At 50.8% G+C, this 24131-nt stretch overlaps 1 protein-coding gene across 11 annotated transcripts in view; it reads left to right on the forward strand.

Annotated features, from left to right (window-relative positions):
• CELF4 (CUGBP Elav-like family member 4) overlaps positions 1-24131 on the forward strand; it is a 725765-nt gene that overhangs the window by 641443 nt on the left and 60191 nt on the right. For all 11 annotated transcript variants that reach the window (XR_013232951.1, XM_077346537.1, XM_077346528.1 and 8 more), the window contains 3 exons: positions 4598-4741; positions 12502-12649; positions 13990-14139. Coding sequence is in view for 10 of the 11 variants with exons in the window: in XM_077346537.1 (XP_077202652.1) it covers positions 4598-4741; positions 12502-12649; positions 13990-14139 (442 nt within the window). In the remaining variant the exon portion in view is untranslated. The remainder of the gene's footprint in view (positions 1-4597; positions 4742-12501; positions 12650-13989; positions 14140-24131) is intronic.

A 24131-nucleotide genomic window follows, 5' to 3' on the forward strand; every position in this document is an offset into this window, starting at 1 on the left:
CATTCCATTTGTTCTGATCCATCCTTCCGGGGCAAGAGAGAACAACTCTGCTCCATCCTCTACATGGCAGCCTTTTAAATACTTGAAGATGGTTCTCAGATCCCCTCTCAGTCGTCTCCTCTCCAGGCTAAACAGACGAAGCTCCCCCAACCTTTCCTCCTACATCTTGGTCTCCAGTAGGTCTAACGTATTTCTTGTGACTCTGCTTGTTAAGGATAGCGAGAGCTCTGGAGCAGAAGGGCCAGATTGTAACCATTCTCAACACTTCGTAATGTTGGAAAGAAGATGAAACTGAGAAACGAAAAATACCAAATCATACACCCAGGGAGGGAAAAAAACGACATAAGTACGAGGCTCTTTGTAAATCGAAGCTCTTTATGAATGGCTTGGCAGGAATAGGACGGGCCTCCAAGTTCGTAAACTTTCGGGACCTGTTTATTCTGCAATGTCCAGTCTTTAACTCCGCAAGACCATTGTTCTTCCAAGCGGGAGACTTTGCCCCCCTTCCGACAACAATTGTCCTCCTAAAGGGAACACGATTTACCCGCTGTCTCTCCCCGCAGCCTTTCTTCTTTTGTAAAATTTACGCATCATTTGTGTCGGGGAGGGTCGCCTGTTCCACATAGCTGATGCTGGGAGGGGGGGACGAACAAGGGCAGGGGGGGCGTTAGCAGGTGGGCCGATTTGTTTTCATGGCTTTTAATGAAATATCAATGGATGGATATTTTATTTTGCTGTGAATATGAAATTTCGCCAGTGACCTGTCAAGCTCTCATTTTCAAGAAGAACTTTATTTCACACCTCCAGACAGGCTTGGAAATTAGATTCCCCCCCCCCCCCCACCGAGGTCTCTCATTAAGGATTACAAAGTGAACATGGTACAAGGGCAATTCGGCCTCCGTTTTTAACCCCCCCCCCCCCCCCGTCACAGCCTCCCGAACGCCAATCTCGCCCGACGAAGGGGAGCAAAAGATTATTAGGGAAGGATTTCTCGGTGCTGGGCCCGGCCAGTCTTAGAGCAATCGGGATTTGATCAGCTCCAATTCCTTCCTGGCCGGTTACAAGGCAAAGCGCTTCAAAGGAGAGTTCATCCCAATTGTCTGTCTCACGCTGAAGCGTCTGGAGTCAATGAAGGTGTTCATCTCAACTGGGCTGCTCAGATCTCCGAGGTACACGCGGCAGGGAACGACGGCCGCACGCCAGCCAACTCCTGACTCTGGATGGATGCCCATCTTCAGCGGGTGGAGAGCGACAGCAGTAGAGAGTCTGTAGCGTTCCCGATGCAGGCATGAGGACTCAGGGTAGCGTTGCCAACCTCCAGGCAGCACCTGGAATCATCCCTGCTTCTCTTAGACTTATGGTGATCCCAGCAAGGGACTTTCAAGGCAAGTGAGAAGCCATGGCCTTCCGTTGCAGAGCCTTCCTTGGTGGACTCTCTCCCAAGAATCATCCCTGCTTCTCTTAGACTTATGGTGATCCCAGCAAGGGACTTTCAAGGCAAGTGAGAAGCAGAGGTGGCTGGCCATGGCCTTCCTCTTCAGAGTCTTCCTTGGTGGTCTCTCTTCCAAGAGTCATCCCTGCTTCTCTTAGACTTATGGTGATTCCAGCAAGGGACTTTCAAGGCAAGTGAGAAGCAGAGGTGGCTGGCCATGGCCTTCCTCTGCAGAGTCTTCCTTGGTGGTCTCTCTTCCAAGAATCATCCCTGCTTCTCTTAGACTTATGGTGATCCCAGCAAGGGACTTTCAAGGCAAGTGAGAAGCAGAGGTGGCTGGCCATGGCCTTCCTCTGCAGAGTCTTCCTTGGTGGTCTCTCTTCCAAGAATCATCCCTGCTTCTCTTAGACTTATGGTGATCCCAGCAAGGGACTTTCAAGGCAAGTGAGAAGCAGAGGTGGCTGGCCATGGCCTTCCTCTGCAGAGTCTTCCTTGGTGGTCTCTCTTCCAAGAATCATCCCTGCTTCTCTTAGACTTATGGTGATCCCAGCAAGGGACTTTCAAGGCAAGTGAGAAGCAGAGGTGGCTGGCCATGGCCTTCCTCTGCAGAGTCTTCTTTGGTGATCTTCAGGATGCTTTTTGCTGATCCTGCATTGAGCAGGGGGTTAGACTAGATGGCCTGTGTGGCCCCTTCCAACTCTATGATTCTGTGATCTCCCGTTCAATTATCAACCTGGCTTAGCTCCCAAGACCACCTTCCCTCTCCCTCTGGCTTTCCCCAGGTTGCTTAAGCCTATCCAAACTGAATTTCAGCATGGCATTGCTGTGCTTCATTTCTACCATGTCTTTGAGTCTGCATCCTCCAACACAAGCCCATAGCCGCAAACCCTGGGATTGCTTTGTGAACCAAGCCGCCCGGAATCCCTAACAGCACCCCATTTTCTTCCTCCACGCCAGCCTGCCCTCCCCAAGGGCCTCTTTTGCTGCTCCACAACAGCACCCAAGAATGACCCCATCCAGAGTTTCCCTGCCCCTGCCCCTTCCCCACCACCCACCTTGCTTCCGACGGCCTCCGCTTCCGACATTTCTCCAGATAGGCCGAGACGGTTAGATCCGGTCCCCAAACCGCCTCCCAGCCCAGGATTAATTAAGCGAATCTTGAGATCTCATTATGGACCGGGTCTGGTGATAATTACCAGGAAATGTAGGCATTAAAATATTCATTTGTCAATGAAGTGTAATTAAGAGGACTGTTTGCGGGGTGGGAGAAGGATCGATATCCGTGTCGGGCGATTGGGGTGGGGGGTGGGTGGGGGGAGAGCAGAGAGGGCGATGTTGGAGAAGAGTTTTCCCTCTGAGCAAGAACCGAGCAAGCTTGCTGGAGATCGGATCCTTCCCCCCCCCCCTTCTTTTCTTGGAATCACTCCTGAGTAGCCCTTTGGTTCCTGAGCGGTTCCTTGCTTCTTGCCTCTGACTCTTCCTTTGTTTAGCTAAACCTTTTTATTTCCCAGTGCTGTGCTGCATTGTTCAAGGGGGCTACAGATCTATTAGAGAGAGACGGAGTGACAGGTCAGAGAGGTGGGAGGGAGAAAGAGAGGAGAGACTCATCCCTGGCTAAAGCCACTTCCTCCCAGGGCTTGCTGAGTAATCCAGCGGATGCTACACCAGTGGTGAAACCTCTTTATGCACAGAATTGGCTTCCTTAGCATGCTAATCCCTTGCCTCTTTAGGCCTTTATTACTGGGCGTCTGGAGAGCTGGTTGTGTACAACTGAAGCAGGAGGTCAGATAGCTCCAAGCTCTTCCCAACCCTTTCCTGGCCGACAGCAATGCAAACTATGCGGAGGTTCAGGGCCGCCCTCTGAGATTCGAACTCAGTACCGCAAGGGATAGGGTTTCAGGGGTAAACTGAGAGGCCAGGAGTCAGAGTCCCACAGCAATGCAAAATATGCACGTACAAGTGCTGGATTCAAAGGTTCAAGGCCCCCATCTGAGATTCGAACTCAGCACCACAAGGGGTAGGTTGGCAGAGGCAAATTGAGAGGTCTGGATTAGGACTTTGATTTGGCCTCTTGAGTGGCCTGTGGCCATTGTGGGCTCGAAGGCTGGGGCCGGCGGGCTTTGGGCTGGTCACTCTCTGAGCTTGACTGTCCAGCGAGGCGGGGGAGAAAGAAGAGCAAAAATGAATCCAATCAAAAGCCAGAGGGGATATCTGGAAAGGCTGGAGAAGTGTGTGGGTTGAAGGTTGCCAAGTTATGCCTGGAGAATTCTTAAGAGATTTGGGGATGGCGCCTGAGGAGGGTGGGTGTGGGGGAAGGGAGAGACCTCAGTGGGGGATAATACCAGAGCTTCCCCCCCCCCCAGCAGCTATGTTCTCCAGGTACAATAAGACTGCACCATCCTTCCAGGAATATCAGCATATTCCCAGTTCTAAGTAGTCTAGAGATCGATTGCAGCTTCGGGAGAACTCCAGGCCCTCCCTGGAGTCTGGCAACCTTAATGTCCAGAGCTGACCGACGGTCTTGCTACCCATGTGAATCTTATTCAAAAGGCTGTGTGCTCTTTTGCCAAAAGAAGCTCCCTACATTTAGGGAAGTACAGATATTGGTAATAGCCCAATTAAAGTGATCCTTTTTTTTTTTTTTTTTGCAATCAAGGCGAGACCAGTTTGTAAAAGGTAAAGGTAAAGGTATCCCCTGTGCAAGCACCGAGTCATGTCTGACCCTTGGGGTGACGCCCTCCAGCGTTTTCATGGCAGACTCAATACGGGGTGGTTTGCCAGTGCCTTCCCCAGTCATTACCGTTTACCCCCCAGCAATCTGGGTACTCAGTTTGAAGAGACCAGTTTGAAGAGGCTCCAATTCAGTCCAAATAATAGACCTCCAGGGACCCCAGATGACTGAGATGAATCAGTTCCCCTGAAGGTACTAACAGCTTCGGAGGGCAGACCCCATGGCATTACACCCCAGTTAGGTCTCTCCTCTCTCCAACCCCCCCCCCCACTCCCCAGATTTCACCCCCCAGATTTCTCCCCACCCAGTGCTGCCAGTCCTGGCCCAAAGGCCTCATTCCCTTCTTTTCTTCTCTAGGATTCCAAAAAAAGGTCAAGGTTTGGTTCTTCCCCTCTTTCTACCCTGTTTCCTGTTTGTCCTTTCCCTTCCTGCAGGGGGCTTCGTCGAGCCTGGTGGTGAAGTTTGCGGACACGGACAAGGAGCGCACCATGCGGCGCATGCAACAGATGGCGGGGCAGATGGGCATGTTCAACCCCATGGCGATCCAGTTTGGAGCGTACGGCGCATACGCACAGGCAGTAAGTGTAGACACAGCACGGGGAAGGCAGTGGGGGGAGGGGTTGAGGTGTTTCAGCTTCTTCATGGTGTACCCGGCAAGGATTCCTATGGGACTTGCTATGAAAAATGAACAAGATTGCACGGCATCCAGCGTTTCTGGGCTGGTTCATGTAGTGCTCAACTCTGGTGGCCTCTAATCTGGAGAGCAGAGCTTGATTCTCTACTTCTCCCCCACAGGAAGCCTGCTGGGTGACCTTGGGCAAGTAACATTTCTCTCAGGGCTCTCTCAGCCATACCTACCTCACGAGGTGCCTGTTGTGATCTGAGGAAGGGAAGGCGATCGCAAACCACTTTTGAGACTCCATAGGGTAGAGAACAGCCTTCTTCCTCTTGGAAAGGAATACATATTTGAAAGTGTCCTGGTACTAATATATTTATTTCTAAGGGAAGTCCACCACCGCCAGAGGAAGCCTGTTCCACTCAGGAACTGCTCTGTCAGGAAGTTCATAGAATCATAGAATAATGGAGTTGGAAGGGACCTCATGGGTCATCTAGTCCAACCCCCGGCACTATGCAGGACACTCACAAGAGGAGCAGACTGGGACTCTGAGCATCAGGTTGGAATCCCCGCTTTTGTCAGGGAAACCCACTGGGTCATCTTGGGCCAATCACAATCTCTTCATCTGGTCTGCCTCATGGGGTTGTTGTTGATAGAAAACAGAGGTGGGAAGTATAATATTCTAGAATCATAGAATTGGAAGGGACCTCCAGGGTCATCTAGTCCAACCCCCTGCAGAAAGTAGGAAATAGACAACTACCTGCCCACCACAGTGACCCCAATTCCTCCCCCACCTCCCCAAAAATACCCAGAATCCCTGGCCAATCTGGCCTGGAAGAAATTTGCCTCCTGATCCCAAACTGGTGATTCCCCTTTCCCTGGGCATGCAAGGAAGGGCCCCAAAAGCCAAGGGCCAACACAATCCCTTCTGCTCACCCGCTTACAAGCTTTTGAGTCTCAACTCTGAGGAGGAAAGTGGGAATCAGGGAAATAAATACATGCCAAATGCACCGCCCTTTCCTTTTCAGACATCTGTTCTAGAAACTTCCGGCCTCCCTTCCGTCCTCCTCCCCTCCCCTTCTTCACAATTTTTTCATCAGCCTGCCCGAAGCTGGCAGAAACTTTTCCTTTTCCTTTTCGGAGTTTGGAAAGTGTAGCGAATGCAGAAGGGGAGAATAGAATTGGAAGCACCCCAGGCCTCCCGATGAAAATAGCTGAGGTGGGATAACTTCTTTAACACCGAAGAATAATTTAAAATCACATCTGAGTTGTAAATGGAGCCAGCAATTGAAAGGACGTGGGGAGATCGCCAGCCAGGACTGGGCGGAGAGCCAGCCCTGGAGGAAATTGCCTCGTTCCCCGGGAACAAAGGGGTGTGATCCCCTGGCGTCTTCCCCTACTTGAGCGCAATGTGCAATTACTCTGGTTTCGGAGAGTCCCGGAGCCAGGAGGAGGGTCACAACGGAAGGCCGAGTTTAAGGATTCGCAGCACCCCAGCAGAGAACAGCTGACGCTGTTGTTACTTGCCCTGCACAAGGGCGAGCTGGAACTTTGGAAGCCACTAACAGCTTTGCTTGGCCAAAAATGTTTCTCGGACCTCGATGGGACATGCAGACCCAATGCCCCAATATCCAAGGGGAAATTCGCGCTGATGCAGCTTGTGGTTCGCACGCATGCTCAATGAGCAATGCGCATGCTCAGTCACTCATAGAGTGTGTGTACCAGCTTTTATCATTCTTGGGGTCCACATTCTTGGGGGCCCTGGAAATGCAGGGGCCCGTAGCATATGCGCCATGTGCTACTAGGATAAACTGCATTTGCACAGCTGGTAAATTGTACATTACAGACCGTGTGACCAGCACATTCAGGGGAGGGTGGACCAGCCTTTCTGGACCCTCTCCAGGGAGTCCCCTCCCCCCTCTCCCCCAGCCTTCCTTCTTATCAGCCTGCGGTCACAAATCAGTGGTGGGAGTTGCCTTGTCCTCATCTTCCATTTTATCCTCACAACGACCCTGTGAGGTAGGTTTAGGCTGAAGGTTGTGGGACTGGCCTGGGGTCAACCAACTGGGCATCGCCACTAGATACCCACCAGAGCTGATGGCGACTGTTGGATGGAGGGGGGAGGGGAGTTCTGTTTTTTTTGCTGCCAGTATTGGTTTATCTATGAATTGGGCTTTATGGGGTTTTCTTAGGTTTTAAGGCGAACTGAGCCAGCTGGGTCCAGGAGTGACAGTCAACAAATGCAAATATAAATAAGTGTCTATATCAGAGTGGGGATTCGAACCTGGATCTCCCAGGGGTAGTCAAACTGCGGCCCTCCAGATGTCCGTGGACTACAATTCCCAGGAGCCCCTGCCAGCATTCGCTGGCAGGGGCTCCTGGGAATTGTAGTCCACGGACATCTGGAGGGCCGCAGTTTGACTACCCCTAGACTCACCCTCTAACCCAGCCTTTCTCACCTTTTTACCATTGGGAAGCCCCTGAAACATTCTTCAGGCTTCTAGAAGTCCCAGCAGTGGGGCAGTCATGCAGAATACGGTTGGGAGGCAGAGCTGAGGACACGCCCACCTGGGGCCCCTCCCCTTCCGCACCAAGCCCATCATTGGCCATTTGGGGAGGGGCGGCTGGATCAACATGACCCCGTATGGATGCATCACCTGATAAATGTTTAACAAATTTTTTAAATTAAAAATTAATTAACTTCCAGCCATTCAGGAAGCCCTTCCAGGGCCATCAGGAAACCCCAGGGTTTCACAAGCCCCTGGTTAAGAATGCCTGATCCAACCACGACCCCCTGCTGATCCCTCCAGTGAAACTGCAATATAACGCAACTTGAGTACTGTGGTCCTGAGCCGAAACAGGCACCCCCTCCCCGCTCGGATGCCCCCTCCCGCTCAGATGAACAGAGGTCCGAAAAGAAATCCCCCCGAAGGAAAGGAAAGCAAGGGCAGGTTTTCCTTCAATAGCAAAGGAAGCGAGTTTGTTCTCTCCAGAAGAAGGAGGCACCGTGGTCCTCGGCTGTCAGGCAGAGAGATGCCAGGGGGCGACCCCCCTGCTTATTTTTAATGGCCCCGTGTCAAAATGAGCTGCCACTCAAGGAGGCTTTACAGGAGAGAGCCGTGACCCTTACAGCAAACCTGCTCGCCTCCCATAAATCTTCCCAGGGATAAATTCTAAAGGCCGTGCCCGCCTTCAGGTATAATTCTTCGCTGGATGCCGGGGTCACGGGCCTCCCTGTCCCAAGGTGTTCAGCATGCACGGACGGGAAATGTCACATCTTTTATCCAGATTCCTGAACTTGAAGGGTTGCCGGCTCCGGGAGATTTGGGGATGGAGCCAGGGAAAGGCCAGGTTTGGAGAGGAGCATGCAGTCGATCGCGAACGCGTGACTCTGCCACATCCAGGATCCAGCCCTCGGTCCACCAGGGTCAGTGTGGTTCACTCAGACAGGCAGCTGTTCCCCAGGGCCTCAGGCGGGGGGGCTTTCCCATCGCCGATGGCCAGAGCCTTCAACTGGAGACTTCAGGCGTGGTGCAAGGCAGGAGTAGTCTCTTGCTTCCTGATCTCTGGCCAGGAATATATGGAGAATTTATCCCAGACGTTCTGGTGTGGGGCTGAAAGCATGAGATGCAGATAAAAATGAGGTTTGGAGCAGGACTCCTCTTCATTGAGAAAGGTATTTGCGATTTCCGTACGAAAGGGAAGAAGAAAACAACAATGATAACTTGACTTGTGTACCTGGCTTTACACTATCCAAAGGACTTCCAAGTTTGCAAAAACGGTTCTTGTCCTTGCCCCTGTGAGGTTGGTGGGGTGGAGAGAGCTCCAAGAGAATCGCTCTGTTAGAACAAACCCTGAAAGAACTGGGACTGGCCTAAAGGCCCCCAGCTGGCTGCATGTGCAGAAGGAGAGTTGGTTTTTATGTGCTGCTTTTCTCTACCCGAAGGAGTCTCAAAGCGGCTTACGATCCTCTCCCTGCAATGGGCATGCTGTGAGGTTGGTGGGGCTGAGAGTGCTCTGCTAGGACTGCCCTGTGAGAACAGTACTATCAGGGCTGTGACTAGCCTGAGGTCACCTAGGCAGCTGCATGTGGAGGAGGAATGGGGAAATCGAACCCAGCTTAACAGATTAGAAGCCGCATCTCTTAACTCCAAGTACGGCCAGGCGACCTCCTGGCATTACAGTTGACCCCCAGGCTACGGAGAACAGTTCCCCTGAAGAAAATGGCCGCTAAGGAGGGTGGACTCTCTGTGGCCCCTCCCCTGCCCTCCCTGGGCTCCGCCCCTAAACCTCCAGGATCTTCCAACACTGGGTAGGCAATGCCATTTCTCCCACTATGCACCCCCCTTACCCACCAGCCCACCCTGGGCTGTTCCAGATCTCTTCAAAACAAGTACGCCCCCCCCCCCAGCACCTCTGCCCCCTCCCCTCCCTCCTTTTATTGGTGTATTTTACAAAAACCACTCGCAGGCCGAGAGTCATCTGGAGAGCGTATCCCAGGGAGGCGAGAGATGAGGGCCGCTGGAACAGGACTTCTAATCACTCCACCAGTAATTACAAAGAAGAGTAAATCGCTAATTAAAATGTGGAAGTGTCTTTAGCGCGCCGTGCAGCAAGGAAAGGGTAATTAACAATCAAACAGGAAGCCGCCACCTTGACACCCGGAGGATGCCAGGCGAGATACAGGAAATCGCGGCGAGGTCCGGCTCTTTTGTCTCGAGCGGATCCGAGGACCCTTTGGAAAGGCGCCAGGAGCGACCCAGGGGGATTCATGGCGGGGAGATGGTTTCTGCTTGGCAACCGCAGTCAATTAAAAGGGGCCGACGAGAAGAATCGAAAGGGGGATGCCAGAACCAATGGGATGAAATTAATGCAAAAGAAACTCTGTCTAAACCTCCGGAAGAAGTTCCTGACAGTTAGAGCGGTTCCTCAGTGGAACAGGCTTCCTCGGGAGGTGGTTGGTTCTCCATCTTTGGGGGTTTTTAAGCAGAGGCTGGAGAGCCATCTGACGGAGAGGCTGATTCTGTGAAGGCTCAAGGGGGTGGCAGGTGACAGTGGATGAGCGATAGGGTTGTGTGTGTCCTGCATAGTGCAGGGGGGTTGGACTAGATGACCCAGGAGGTCCCTTCCAACTATGAGTCTAAATTCCGTCTAAATCTCCGGAAGAAGTTCCTGACAGTGAGAGCGGTTTCTCAGTGGAACAGGCTTCCTCGGGAAGTGGTGGGTTCTCCATCTTTGGAGATTTTAAAACAGAGGCTGATTCTGTGAAGGCTTAAGGGGGTGGCAGGTGACAGTGGATGAGCGATAGTGTTAGAATCATAGAGTTGGCCGGGAGCTCCTGGGTCATCTAGTCCAACCCCCTGCCCTATTCTGCACACTCACAACACCCACAGGAGCATAAAAAAAAAAAAGATTAGAAATCTATAACTTTGCTGGCCTTCAGGTGACTTCTGCAGGCCTAGTAGATGCTCTAACCGGGTGAGAACTACCAGTCTGGAGCTACTGAGCCATTTAGGATAGCCGGCCAAGGAGGTATTCATTGAGATCTTAGTCTGTGTCAAATAACTTCCAGGCGGGGGGAGGGAGGGGTGTTTACCTCGGCTTTCCCACGCCATATCCCCCCGAACATCAGGTGTTCCCTGACTTTAATTTCATCCTCCCCAATTGGGGGGACTATAAGCTGTCAGGTTTCCACCCCTGGATTTCCTAGAAGAATAGTAGGGTGGGAGGGATCCAGTTCCTTTTCGCAGCGAGTCATGAAAACATCGGATTGGCTGCCAGAGGATGTAATGATGGCCGCACACATAAATGGCTTAAAAACGGGGATTAGACAGAGTCATGAAGGACAGATCTGTCATTGGCTACTAGCCATGGCGACTGAGAACGTCCACATTCAGGGGTACTCATCCTCTGGATCCCAAAGCAGGGAGGCAACATCAGGGGAAGGCCTCGGCTTTTAAGACCTGGTGTTGGACGGACCTCCGGGTCATCTAGCTGGCCACTGTGTGAGAGAGGATGCTGGACTTGATGGACCCCTAGTCTGATCTATCAGGGATTTTCTCAGGAGCCTGCTTGGTGGGGTGGTCAAGAGCAGAAGCCTATAATCCTGGAGAGCCAGGTTTGATTCCCCACTCTTCCTCTACAAGCAGCCAGCTGGGTGACCTTGAGCTAGTCACAGCCCTGATAATGCTGTTCTCCCAGAACAGTTCTATCAGAGCTCTCTCATCCTCCCCTCCCTCACAGGGTGTCCGTTGTGGGGAGAGGAAAGGGAAGGCGATTGTAAGCCGCTTAGAGACTCTATCGGGTAGGGAAAAGCGGCATATAAGAACCAACTCTTCTTCTTCTGATGCTCTTATGTTCTTAATTAGTTCCTGAACTGAGATTGTTTCAGGACCTGAATGGCCACAGGTTTAAAATTCAGAGATTCCTGCACTGGAACAGTAGAATGAGAAAGAGTCCAACAGCACAATTAGACAAACACATTTTGTGGCAGGGTGTGAGTTTTCCCAATTCCCTGCTCGCATCTTCAAAGACGGTGAGACCGTGAGCCCATCTGTCCACGCCCCAAGATATAAGGACTGACGGACGCACATCCTCGCCGTCTCCGCAGAAGTGAGCGGTGACTCACAAATGCTCCTTGCTTGTCATTCAGACTCTCTGTCTTTTACTCTGCAACAGAAAGACTAACTCGACGAACCACTTCGGTCTGTCTGCCATAAGTCCGGCCCTGTTGCTCAGCAAGCCAACCCTTTATCTTTGGGAAATGGCTTAAAATCAGAGACCGGAGGGTGGGAGAGGAGAGAGAAATCTTCACTGCTGTGCCAGGCGTGCCAACCGAGGGCCCCGAACGGCTTGCTGTGTTTATTTCCGATCCGTCGTTGGGAGGGATTGTGCCAGTCTCACGAGGAGCCCTTTTCGACGAAGGCAGGCTCAAGAATCAACACACGCTGGTGGTTAACAGCTGGTATTTACCACGTAGAGCAAGGGCTCAGAAAACAAACAGTGCCGGATCCCTTACTGGAGACCAATCGGGGGTCCTCAGCTGGGTAGATCCCAGCAGTCGCCACAAGGGGGCAGTTCCAAGAGGAATATTTATTATTTTGGATTGAAAAGCCAAGCCGGAGCGGAGCGATTCTGCCGGGTTTAAAATCGGTGCAGTTCTTTTGTTGGGAGAGCATCTGAAACGTACGGGTTGTGCCAATGGAACAGACCAACACGGAGCAAAGAGGAAAATACCAGGGGCTGCGAGGTCCATCAGGCATGAGGCCTTTTCTCTCTGTTCCTTTTTCCACCAGTTCTTCAGCAGCCCCCCCCCCCCCCCGATTAACCCGGCCCATCAGGAACCACATAAAGACATTCAAATGCCAGGTTGCCCATCACATTCAGCTAACTGCTAAGAGCCAGCTTGGTGCAGTGGCTCTGATCTGGCCGGCCCACTCCCCCACATGCCGCTAGCTGGGTGACTTTGGGCTAGTCACAGTCCTGTTACAACTGTTCCCAATGAGCAGTCTTCTCAGAGCTCCCTCAGCCCCACCTACCCCTGTTGTGGCGAGAGGAAAGGAAGGCAGTTGTAAGCCGCTTTAATTCTCCTTTGGGGAGTAAAAAGCAGAGTATAAAACGCAGTTCTTCTTCTTGAGGCCATGGTGGTGATGGGAACCCCATGCCGGGGGGCTGCCCGGCCGGTGAAGCCGAGATATTTTTTCCCTGTTCTCTTTGTTCCAGCTGATGCAGCAGCAAGCAGCTATTATGGCGTCCGTGGCTCAAGGCGGGTACCTAAACCCCATGGCCGCTTTTGCGGCGGCTCAGATGCAGCAGATGGCAGCCATGAACATGAACGGCCTCACCGCCACGCCCATGACCCCCACCTCAGGTAAGGCCCTCATGAGGACTAGCCGGCTGGGAAATCTCCCCGGATTACAGCTGCTGTCCAGGCAACAGAGATCCGTTGCCTGTAAGAAAATGGCAGCTTTGGAGGGCGGACTCAGGCACGATGCCATGGCCCAGATAGAACCGTGGCCTGGCGTGGCCTTGCTCTAACCATAGCACCACCGAGAGACTGCCGATTGCAGTCAAAGGGTCACCCCAACCAAACAGCCAGAAGGTCCATCCGAGAGGCCATGGCTGCCTTGTTCAAGCTTTGGGCCGTGTAAGAGTTCCTGAAATAATTTTTGAGGCTTCAAGGAACCCCGGAAGTCATGCCAGCTGGCCACGCCTCCCTGTCATGTCCCTGGAATTGACATGCCACCGGAAATGCCCCTCACCACCAGCGTTAATGGGAAGGGTCAAACAGCACCGGTGGGGGCAAAGGACAGGAGGCAGCTTAAGACAGGAGCAAGTGTCTGGGCTCCGCTCCCCCCAGCACAGAAACCCCGAGAATGTGGGAGGGGGAACAATGGAAGAGTCCCATCTCCTAGTTTGTGGCTGAGTCCATTAAGGCAGGAGGGGACAGGCCACAGGCCCCCTCCGGAGCTCCAACGGACCCTCGGGGGTCCGGGGCCCCTGGTTGGGAATCTCTGCACTGTGGCATGAAGTGTTACAGCAGTATGGGAAATACCTTCTCAAGCATGCACCAATCACCTTTTGGTTATACAGCTTCTGCACATGGCTCCTTTGCATCTATGCACCATGCTCCCACTATAACAGGGATCATTGGCCATTATCCAGGGTCGGCCTGCCCACTGCCTCTATGTTCTGGTACACATTTACCTTGCAGATTCACTGAAAGAAATCTACGCCAACTGCATTCTTATGGCTACAGTCTCAGCTATCTTCTAGCAGATGCTGTAGCCTTGAATATGTTCTGTCTAACACAGAACAATGGTTTTTAGTCTCCAGCATACCGGCTGATACATTCAGCTGTACATGTGTGCTGGACACAGCTTGCTTAAGCTGATTGAAGCCACGTGAAGTGGCTCTAAGCTTAAATAGATTTAAAATGGCTCCACTCTGGCCTATCAATACCATGCTGAAATCCTGACGCCCCCAACTCTGCCCTTCCATAATCTCCCAACCAAGAGTTGACAAATGTAGCAGTTCTCCTGAGAAACAGTGGTAGCTTGGGAGGGTGGACTGCTGAGATCCCTCTCCAAATCCCGCCCTCTCCAGGCGCCACCCCCTGTAAAACCTGGAGCTAGGGTGGGGCGCACTACTTGCTCTCCCTGATCTATAGAATTAATCACCTTCCTTGTGTTTCCTCCTCCCCTCCTCTAGGTGGCAGCACGCCTCCAGGCATCACTGCATCAGCCGTGCCTAGCATCCCTTCTCCTATTGGGGTAAACGGTTTCACTGGCCTTCCGCCACAAGCTAACGGGCAGCCCGCTGCAGAAGCTGTCTTTGCCAACGGCATCCATCCTTACCCAGGTAGGAGAGACCAGTCTGGCCTTTGTATCATTCTGCCTTTCTGTCATGCCAACGTCATTCTCTATGGCCCTTTCAGTGGCCTTGGGTTATGCTCACAGTCTCATGGCATTGTGGACCGATTGAGTTTGGGATAGTCGCTTGCTTAGTTGGCAGAGGTGCCAAGGTGCCTAATACGTCTGTCTCTCCAGAGCAGATTTCATATTGAAATCGAAGATTGATTGATTGATTGACAACATTTCATGGGCTGCAACCATTCTATTAAAAACGGCCATGAGATATAAAACTAAAACCCATCAAAATGGAGTCGGACAGCATGAGCTGGGAAGAAAAAGGGGGAACTACTCAATCAAGACAATAATGGTTAAGTCCAGGGGCATTTCTGGACCATCCAAGTTTTTAATTCTTCAGCTTATACCCAGAATTAAACTTGGTTGGTCTTCAGGGAGCCTCTGGACTCAAACATTGTTCTGCAGGAGTGCACATACAGGCGAAAGCTTATACCCAGAATGAATCTTTGGATTCAAACGTTATTCTGTTGCTTCAGACCAAGATGGCTGCCCGCCTGAAAATAAACAGAATTTGGAAATTCTCCATGATAACATTGAACTGATTGCCTCTTGCCAGGGGTGATTCGAGTGACACCAGCTAGCTGTCCAGGGTACTTACCAGCAGGGGAAGGAGGCCTGTGCCATTGTTGCCAATCACATGACAATATCACGTCCAGTGTATACAGGAAGTGATGTCACTACATTGCCAGCATGATGGTAATGCTCTGGTATTGGATAAAAACTGTTTGGTCGAAGCCATGTTTACCACAGAGTTTTGTTCAAATACCAGAGCGTCACCATGACACCAGCAATGGGATGACATCACTTCTGGTGCATGCCGGAAGTGATGTCACTATTTCACTGGCAACAAAGCCTCGGCCTGCCCCTCACACCAGGTGAGCCTCCCCCAACCCACCCCTGCCTACTGGTTGCCAGGAAAGACCCAGCAATTCTACATGACAGACCCCTCATCAAAACACCAACCCTGAAAAATATGGCAGGGGACTATGTGGTGGGAGAGGGGTGGATTTTATGTTTTCGCTGTGGTAGAAAATTATATCTTAATTTATATTTTGTTGTTAACCACCGTGAGATGGCTGGTTCAGGAGCAAAGGTCTATAAATTCAACTAATAAATAATAAAGTAAATAATAAATTAACAGCATGTACATCAGGTCAAGGGAGAGGTTTTTTTTAACATCCGGGTCCGATTGGCCAGTAATCTCTGTTCTACTGGTGCAATAAATCAATAAACTAAATAAATATTTCATTTGTCTGCCGCCTCATACCTGTCAGCTCGGGACGGTTAACAGCATTTTAGAACGACACGTTGAACCATAAACCAATAAATCAGCAGGTCCTACATAAAAACTGCCTCCTGTTATCATCACCCTGTGGGGATTGATCAAAGCAAGGAAGGGTTGCCCGTCCGTGGATGTTTCAAGTGGGGAGACCGATATCTCAGGGTGTGGATTTCTGGCCTCAACCATAGGCCTGGGGAAAGAGCTCCAAAATTGTGAGAGATTTATTTATTTATTTTATTTTGTAGCCCACCACTCCCACTAACAGCTCATGGAGGATGACATTTCTGTAAAACCCCAAGAAAAAATACCAGGGGGGAAAAAACATACATAAAACAATCCAACATGGCTCCTGGCAATAAAAAAATCCTCCCACACACACACACACACACACACACACCTAGAATGCCACATTGTTCTGATGTTTGTATTGTAAAAAAAAGTTGCTGTTGATTATTATCTTTTCAAAATTATCATCATCATCATCATCATCATTATTATTATTATTATTATTATACCCATTTTCTGGCCCTGCATTAGAAGAAGAAGAAGAAGAGTTGGTTCTTGTATGCCGCTTTTCCCTACCCGAAGGAGTCTCCAAGCGGCTTCCATTCGCCTTCCCTTTCCTCTCCCCACAACAGACACCCTGTGAGGTGGGTGAGGCTGAGAGAGCCCTGATATCACTGAAGAAGAAGGGCCATTTCGCACGGCTTAAAAATAGCACAATGGTTGCTAATTGAAAACGCTACTAATTTGGCATTACCCACGACGTCGTAGACAATCTGCAACACTCCTGAAACCGATCAGCAATAAGCGCTTCGTTTTAGCGCTTTCAGGGGAATCCAGAAAAGTGGATTCACCCTCCGGATAGCGATACACTCCTGCAACCAATCTGCAACACTAGCGCTAAAGACCTGTGCGTTACCATTGTTGCTGGTTCTTCAAAGTCCCTCCCCCTGGCTCTCTCCTCCAAACTTCCGGCGAAGCGATCGCCATTTTCTTTTCTCGGAGCGAGCGGGGATAAACGCACCGGCGAGCCTCTTTCTGTTTAGAGGCTTCCTTGGCTTCAGTCCTTCACCTTTAGTCACTAAGCACAAACCACTTAAAAGCCCGTTTGCTGAAATAAAGTCCCTTTATTTTTTACACATAAATTCAGCCGAAAATCGAGCCCGTGAGAAGGGGGGGGGGATTTTTTTTTATCACTCGAGGCAGCGTGCAAACGATCATACAATCAAACGACAGCTCACATTAGGCAGCTGGATGGGTCACTCCATAGCAACGAATCTACACAGATTCGTTGCTATGGGTCTGTGTTTTTTTTAAAAAACCTTTCTTAAAGGGAAAGCGGCTGTTTGGGAGCATGCTAACGGCTGCCCATTGGCTGCTTGACGGCCAGTGGTGGGACGAGCTTGGCAATAGCGCTTCCTTTCTAGCGATTTCTGCCGAGACCGGAAGCCTGTGGGAAACGCTAAAAAACGCAACTGATTCCACTACAAAGCCAGGTGTGCAAAACGACGAATTCCACTATTTTAAATGGCGATTTTTCATTCCGCAAACAATTTGCAACAAAGATCCCCGTGCGAAATGGCCCGAAGAGTTGGTGTTTATATGCTGCTTTTCTCTACCCGAAGGAGGCTCAAAGCGGCTTCCAGTCGCCTTCCCATTCCTCTCCCCACAACAGACACCCTGTGGGGTGGGTGAGGCTGAGAGAGCCCTGATATCACTGCCTGGTCAGAACAGTTTTCTCAGTGCCGTGGCAAGCCCAAGGTCACCCAGCTGGAGGGCAGAATCGAACCCGGCATGCCAGATTAGAAGTCCGCTCTTCTAACTGCTACACCAAACTAGGGGTACCCAACTTTTTGAAGCCCACCATTCTTTCTGAATTGTGCCCCAAAGTGGTTGGTGGGCACAACCCCTAAATGGCTGCTCCAGGAGGTAGAGCCCACAACATCTGAGAGCGTCTAGCCATATTTCCCCCCCTTCTCCCCCCCCGGGTCTAGCCCCGGGGAAACCGGATCCGGCGGCCCCTGCCAGCCGAGGGCTGCGGCCGCCATTTTCTGCCGGCTCAGCTCGTTCCTTCCGTAGGCGTCATTATTGTTGTGTCTGAATGCCTAATTAATTACCAGAGTAAACGCGCACTTCTTTAATCACTGCATCAGCTGTCCTAATCAATCTTCATAAGACAGGATCCAAAGGATGGCACCCATGAATTTTAATCTACATAAATTTCATACAGCCTCTCACCAAGCTTGTGGTACCAAATTATATAATTATGGATATAGATTAGGCTTGGGGAGAGCGATGTAAATTGGATTTAAGCAGAAGGGGATGCCGGCCCTCCCCCTCACTCCCTCCTTTATTTATTTCGAGCCTGACCTTGCCGGGGCAGCTTCCGGGGGTCCGGCAGCTGCCCTCAAGGCTCCCAAACAGCTGCCGGCTCACCAGAGCGGCCTGGAACTTGGACATCCTCATGACATGGCCATAGGGCAGGCAGGCATCAGCCGGCAACCCCTAGGGGAAGTTGGGGAGGGTGCCGGACATCGCTCAATGCTCTAAAATTTACACAGACTCTATGGTTTTACCATAGAGTTTTGGGAGATTCTAAAACATCCGTTATGTGACTTACCAGATGTGACATTGGTGAACATTCCAACTGGGGGGAAAAATTGAGGGTGACATCATTGGACACTCGAAAATTTGCACACCATTTTCACATCATGGATATGCCCGGTGGGCTAGGAGTTGGGGAGTTATTTTTGGTCTTTTGGCCACCATCGTGTTATTGTTTGGGGGCTTGATTGCCCTTATGTTTTAACTGGGGAGATTATTGATTATTGGTTTTATTGTATTATTGGGCTATTGTGTTTGTAAGCCACCCAGAGCCAACGTTGGGAGGAGTGGGGTATAAATTTATTAATAATAAATTTAAAAAAAAACTATAGAGCGTTTTAAGTTCTAGAGCAGGGGTAGTCAAACTGCGGCCCTCCAGATGTCCACAGATTACAATTCCCATGAATTCGCTGGCAATAGTTCATGCGAATTGTAGTCCATGGACATCTGGCGGGGTGTAGTTTGACTACCCCTGTTCTAGAGCAGAGGTAGTCAACCTGTGGACGAAGCTACCCTATGCATGTTTACTCAGTGATATGTTCAGTGAATAAACCATGACCAAAGAAGGAGGGGCTGCTAATCTCCAGCTAGGGCCTGGACTTCTACCAGAAGCAAAAATGATCTCCGGAAGACAGAGACCAGGTCCCCTGGGGGAGCGGGGAGGGCTGCTTAAAACCCCACAACCCTGCTGAATTCCCTGTTCCACCCACAAACCTCCAGGGATTTCCCAGGTTGGAATTGCAAACTTTGAGTCTTTAATTTAAGTCCGACACGATTCCTACAGTCTAAGGGTCACTACTGGACTTTAAGGTGCTGCCGGACTTCTGCTGTTGCCTGCCTTGGCATAGCAACTTCGCTGGTCATGTCCCATCCATGTACCATAATGTCGCCAACCTCCAGGTGGGACCTGGAGATCTACCAGATTTATATCCGATCTCCCAATGGCAGAGAACAGTTCCCCTGGATAAAATGGCTGCTTTGGAGAGTGGACCCTACAGCACTGCGTGTGGTCGAAGTCCCTCCCAACCCCTGGTCTCCCAAGCCTCCATCACCCACTCCAAATCTCCTGGAATGTCCCTACTGCATAAAACATTTATTTATTTATGCTTTTATTTACACCCCGCCACTCTTGAACAATGTCGTCTCATGGCAGCTTACAATATAAAATCAGAACACCAAATACCCATCAAACTCTGCTCCCCCGCTCCCCCCCTCCCCCCATCTCCCCCCTTCCTCCCAGAACTCCACCAGAGCGCTCTGGACCTGTTGTGGTATTGCACCGTTCCATCGTTATATTATTTTATTATATTGTTATACTGTTACATTATTCTGTTATATGGTTACAACCACTGTTATTAATTACTGTATGTTTTAACGAAGACTGTTTCATGTATCGTTGATTAGTTTTAATGTAAACCGCCCTGAGCCTTCGGGGAGGGCGGTATATAAATCTAAATAAATAAATAAATAAATAAATAAATAAAACATTAAAACCGATACAGCAAAACCCCAATATCAATCATCTCAAGATGGCGGAATAACTCTTAATAGGGCCAGAGGCCCAACTCCACTCTTCCAGCCAAGACGATGATGCGGCTTCAAATAGATGTAACTTAGGGGTTTTAACGTCAGTGCTAACCAGCAGCTTCAAAGTGGGGTGGGACCCACAGATCGCAACTCCGGTCATCCCCACCCCCACCCCCACCCCCGGCCTCAACCAAATGCCTGGCGGAAGAGCTCCATCTTGCAGGCCCTGCAGAACCTAGATAGCTCCGTCGGGACCCTCAGCTCTTCCAGGGGCTCATTCCACCGGGTTGGGGCCAAGGGCAAAAAGGCCCTGGCCCTGGTTGAGGCCAGGCAGATGTCCCTGGGCTGACCCTGCTTGGCTTCTGAGATCTGATGAGATCAGGCTAGCCTGAGCCAACCGGTCTGGCCAAAAGGCATACCTGCCTGCCTCTGCCCAGCAACCCTGCACTACCTCAGTGGCCCCCCACCCAAGTACTAACCAGGCCCAGCTCTGCTTAGCAAGACCAAGCCAGCCTGAGCCAGCTGTCTCAGGGCAATGTAAGCAGTAGTTTTTTAAAAAGTAGAAACAGATCACTTTACATTCAGAATTATAAAAATATTTCTTGCATAAACGTGAGTTCTGCCATAGCGATGTTGGGCAGCGTCTCTAAAAGTTTTCAGTGGGGCTGGTGTGTTCCTGATAACCTCCTAGGGTGGGGGATGTGGGGGTTGAGTTCTTAGATCCAGATTTGGAAGCTCCTGGAGGTTTGGGGAATGTATCCTGGGGAGGACAGGTATCCCAGTGGGATACAAGGCCACAGAGTGGGATACAAGCCCCACCCCCCTCCAAAGCATCCATTTTCTCCTGGGGAACTGATCTCTGTAGTCTAGAGATGAGCTGGAATTCCAGGGGACCCCCAGGCCCCACCTGGAGGCTGGCATCCCTCCATCCCCCTCCCAAGTAGCCCTTTCCTCCAGGGGAACTGAGCTCTGTTACCTGGAGATGAGCTGGAATTCCAGGGGACCCCCAGGCCCCACCTGGAGGCTGGCATCTCTATAACCTCATGATCACCAGGAACAACCATGCAGTGGGAAACAGGCCATTTTTCCTGTCTCTCCCCCCTCGCTTTTACCTATCTGAGCAGAGGTTTTGCCGGCAGCTGCCTATCAGGTGAAGCGCTGACTTGGGGGGGGGGCTGGGCAGAGACTGGGGGGGGGGAAGTGACCTGAACGGATCGACTTTCTTTGAAGGACTTGAGAGTTGTTCCTTGACTCCCGCCTAATGAGTAAGCGGCTGTCTTTGCTTAAATTTATATTTATGGTCTTGGAAGAGGTCACTGGCTGGTTTTATGTCTCCATGTTTATGGAAGGTGATTTGCCCATGGTCACCCCGTGTCCTCTTGGCCACGATAGCCTTGCAAAAGGGGGGACTATGTCAGAGAGAGGCTCTATCCCACAGGGTTACGGAAAAGACGGAATTAAGGGAGAGAATTTTACCTCTGGCCAGCATGAATGGTTACGACTCACCTCCCTCTTAGCAGATCAGGGCTGGGCAAGATCCTGATTATTCTGCATCATGTTCAGGGCAGCACAGGGCATACTGTTACCTGTCAGGACACCTACCTAGTGTTTTGAAAAGTAGGAGGGGCCAAGTGGGATATTTTTGGCCCAGCGGGCTTCTAATTGGCCACTGGAGATCCGACTGACGTTCCAGGTGTGAGCTTTTGCCTGAAATGTTGAACAGTTGCTCTTAAAGCAATGTATAACATCGCTCCCCCACCCCCAACACTTGGTGGATGGGGCCACCTCCTGTGGCAGCCCTTTTGGGATTGTGCTCGCCCCCCTGCTGCCCTCTTTCAGAATTCTAAAATTGTCCGCAGGCTCCAAAATATCGGGCACCCCCCATTAGGGCACGCTGTACTCCCTCTGTCTCTCGTCAGGATATGCAGTCAGAAGAGCCAGGTCTCTCTTTGACTGTGCACCAGTCGCTCTCCAAGCATGCTTAAAGATTTCACACGGGAGAAGCTGTTGCTCAGTGGCAGAGCCTCTGCTTTGCATGCACAGGGTCCCAGGTTCAATCCCAGGCAGCACCTCCAGTGAAAAGGACCAGGCAGGAGGTGATGGGAAAGACCTCAGTGGCGCACTAGTAGAGCATATACTTGGCCTGCAGAAGGTCCCTGGTTCAATCCCCAGCATCACCAGTTAAAAGGACCAGGCAGGAGGTGATGGGAAAGATCTCCCTCTGAGACTCTGGAGAGCTGCTGCCAGCCAGGGTGGACAATATGGGATGTGATGGGCAAAGGGTCTGATTCAGGACAAGGCAGCTTCATGTGCATGTTGGGAAGGGTCTGAGGCTCCATGGTAGAGCTTCTGCTTTCATGCATGAAGTCTCAGGTTCAATCCCTGACATTTCCAGCTGAAAGGATCAGGCAGGAGGGGATGGGCAAGACCTTGACCTGAGACCCTGGCTCAGTGGAAGAGCCTCTGCTTGGCATGCAGAAGGTCCCAGGTTCAATCCCCGGCATCTCCAGTTGAAAGGGCCAGGCAGTAGATCATGGGGAAGACCTTTGCTTGAGACCCTGGAGAGCCACTGCCAGAGTAGACAATACTCACCTTGAGTGAACAAGAGCGTGCTTCAGTAGAAGACAACCTCATGCCTCCATATTGCCATGAGTGGGCTTCAGCTAGCCCGGAGCCAGAAACGCCTTCCTGCAATGTGCGTTTCTTCGTAGTTCGGTGGAACAGGCAGGCTTTGAACAACACAGCAGGCAATCAGCAACCCCCTGTACCAGCGGCCTCTTCTATGGCAAGCCAAGGGCATCTGGCATTTCTTTTTGACTTTGCCCTCTCTGTGCCAGAGTCTTCTGTAGGCAAGAGGGAAGTCGGGAGAAGGAGATCAGGGGAGAGGGACCTCCGGTATTCCCGAAAGGACGGTCTTAAAAGTACATCGCTAGAGGGTTTGCATCGATGTAGAACTGTGCAGCACCAATAAACGCAAATGAAACTCGTAACAAGAAGTGAAATATTAGGGCCAAGGTGACTGGAGGGGAGAGAGAGGGCCAGCCAAGTTTTCCTTTGTGTATTTTATTGCTGCAGATAAAAGGGCAAGCGTGCATTTCACACATGCCCGTTTCTCTTGATGCTTGAGATGGCCGACCTCTGACCAAAGAGGAGCTCAAAGAAAGAGGCCACCAAACAGCACCGCTAAATGATAGAATGAGAACCAGCGTGGCGTAGAAGTTAAAGGTGGTGGCTTCTAATCTGGAGAACCATGTCGGACTCCTCCACATGCAGCCGGCTGGGTGACCTTGGGATGCTCAGTTCTCTCAGAGCTCTCTCAGCATCACCTGCATCGCCTCCCCCTGTTGTGGGGAGCAGGAGAGAAGGCATTTAAAAGCTGCTTTGAGACTCCTTTGGGTAGTGAAAAGTGGAGTATATGGTTCTTATATGCCACTTTTTTCTACCCAAATGAGTCTCAAAGCTCCTTCCCTTTCCTCTCCCCACAACAGACACCCTGTGAGGGAGGTGGGGCTGAAAGAGCCCTGAGATTACTGAAGAAGAAGAAGAAGAAGAAGAAGAAGAAGAAGAAGAAGAAGAAGAAGAAGAAGAAGAAGAAGAAGAAGAAGAAGAAGAAGAAGAAGAAGAAGAAGAAGAAGAAGAAGAAGAAGAAGAAGAAGAAGAGAAGAAGAAGAAGAAGAAGAAGAAGAAGAAGAAGAAGAAGAAGAAGAAGAAGAAGAAGAAGAAGAAGAAGAAGAAGAAGAAGAAGAAGAAGAAGAAGAAGAAGAAGAGTTAATTCTTAGATGCCGCTTTTCTTTACTCGAAGGAGTCCCCAAAGCAACTAGGGTTGTGTAAGGTGGGCCCAATTCAGACTATTTCGGATTCAAGTTAAGCCAATTCAGACCGTTTTGGTTTTGGTTTTGAAATCGATTGATTCAGATTGATCCTGGTTCAGCCGAAATGCCAAATCACCCGAATCACCAAATCGCCAATGCAAGTCAATGGCGCCATTGACTTGCATTGGATATCCCTGCTTTCTCATCTTTCCCCCGGGGGCTGTAAGTTACACCCCTCAAACTCTGGTATAGTTCAAGGTGGGTCTTAGGGACTTCCAAAGAAGGTGCCCCCACCTTCAGAATGATTTCCTGGCAAACTGGCCTATTTTGACCCAAAAACGCACAACCCTAAAAGCAACCCCTCCTCTCTCCACCATAGACACCCTGTGGGGTGGGTGAGGTTGAGAGAGCCCAGATATCACTGCTCGGTCAGAACAGTTTTATCAGTGCCATGGTGAGCCCAAGGTCACCTGGCTGCATGTGGGGGAGTGGGGAATCAAACCTGGCATGCCAGATTAGAGGTCCACATTCCTAATCACTACACCAAGCTGGCTCTCAAATTTCATGCAGACAACTCACTCCTTACCTGATTGGCTCTCCATGAGGGGATATCACCAATAGGAAAAGATCACTCTGCCAACGAGGGCTGATCAGTTCAAATTGCACTCTGCCAATGAGGGCCAATCAGTTCAGATT

Source organism: Paroedura picta, chromosome 7, assembly GCF_049243985.1.
Source record: "Paroedura picta isolate Pp20150507F chromosome 7, Ppicta_v3.0, whole genome shotgun sequence".
NCBI lineage: Eukaryota > Metazoa > Chordata > Lepidosauria > Squamata > Gekkonidae > Paroedura > Paroedura picta.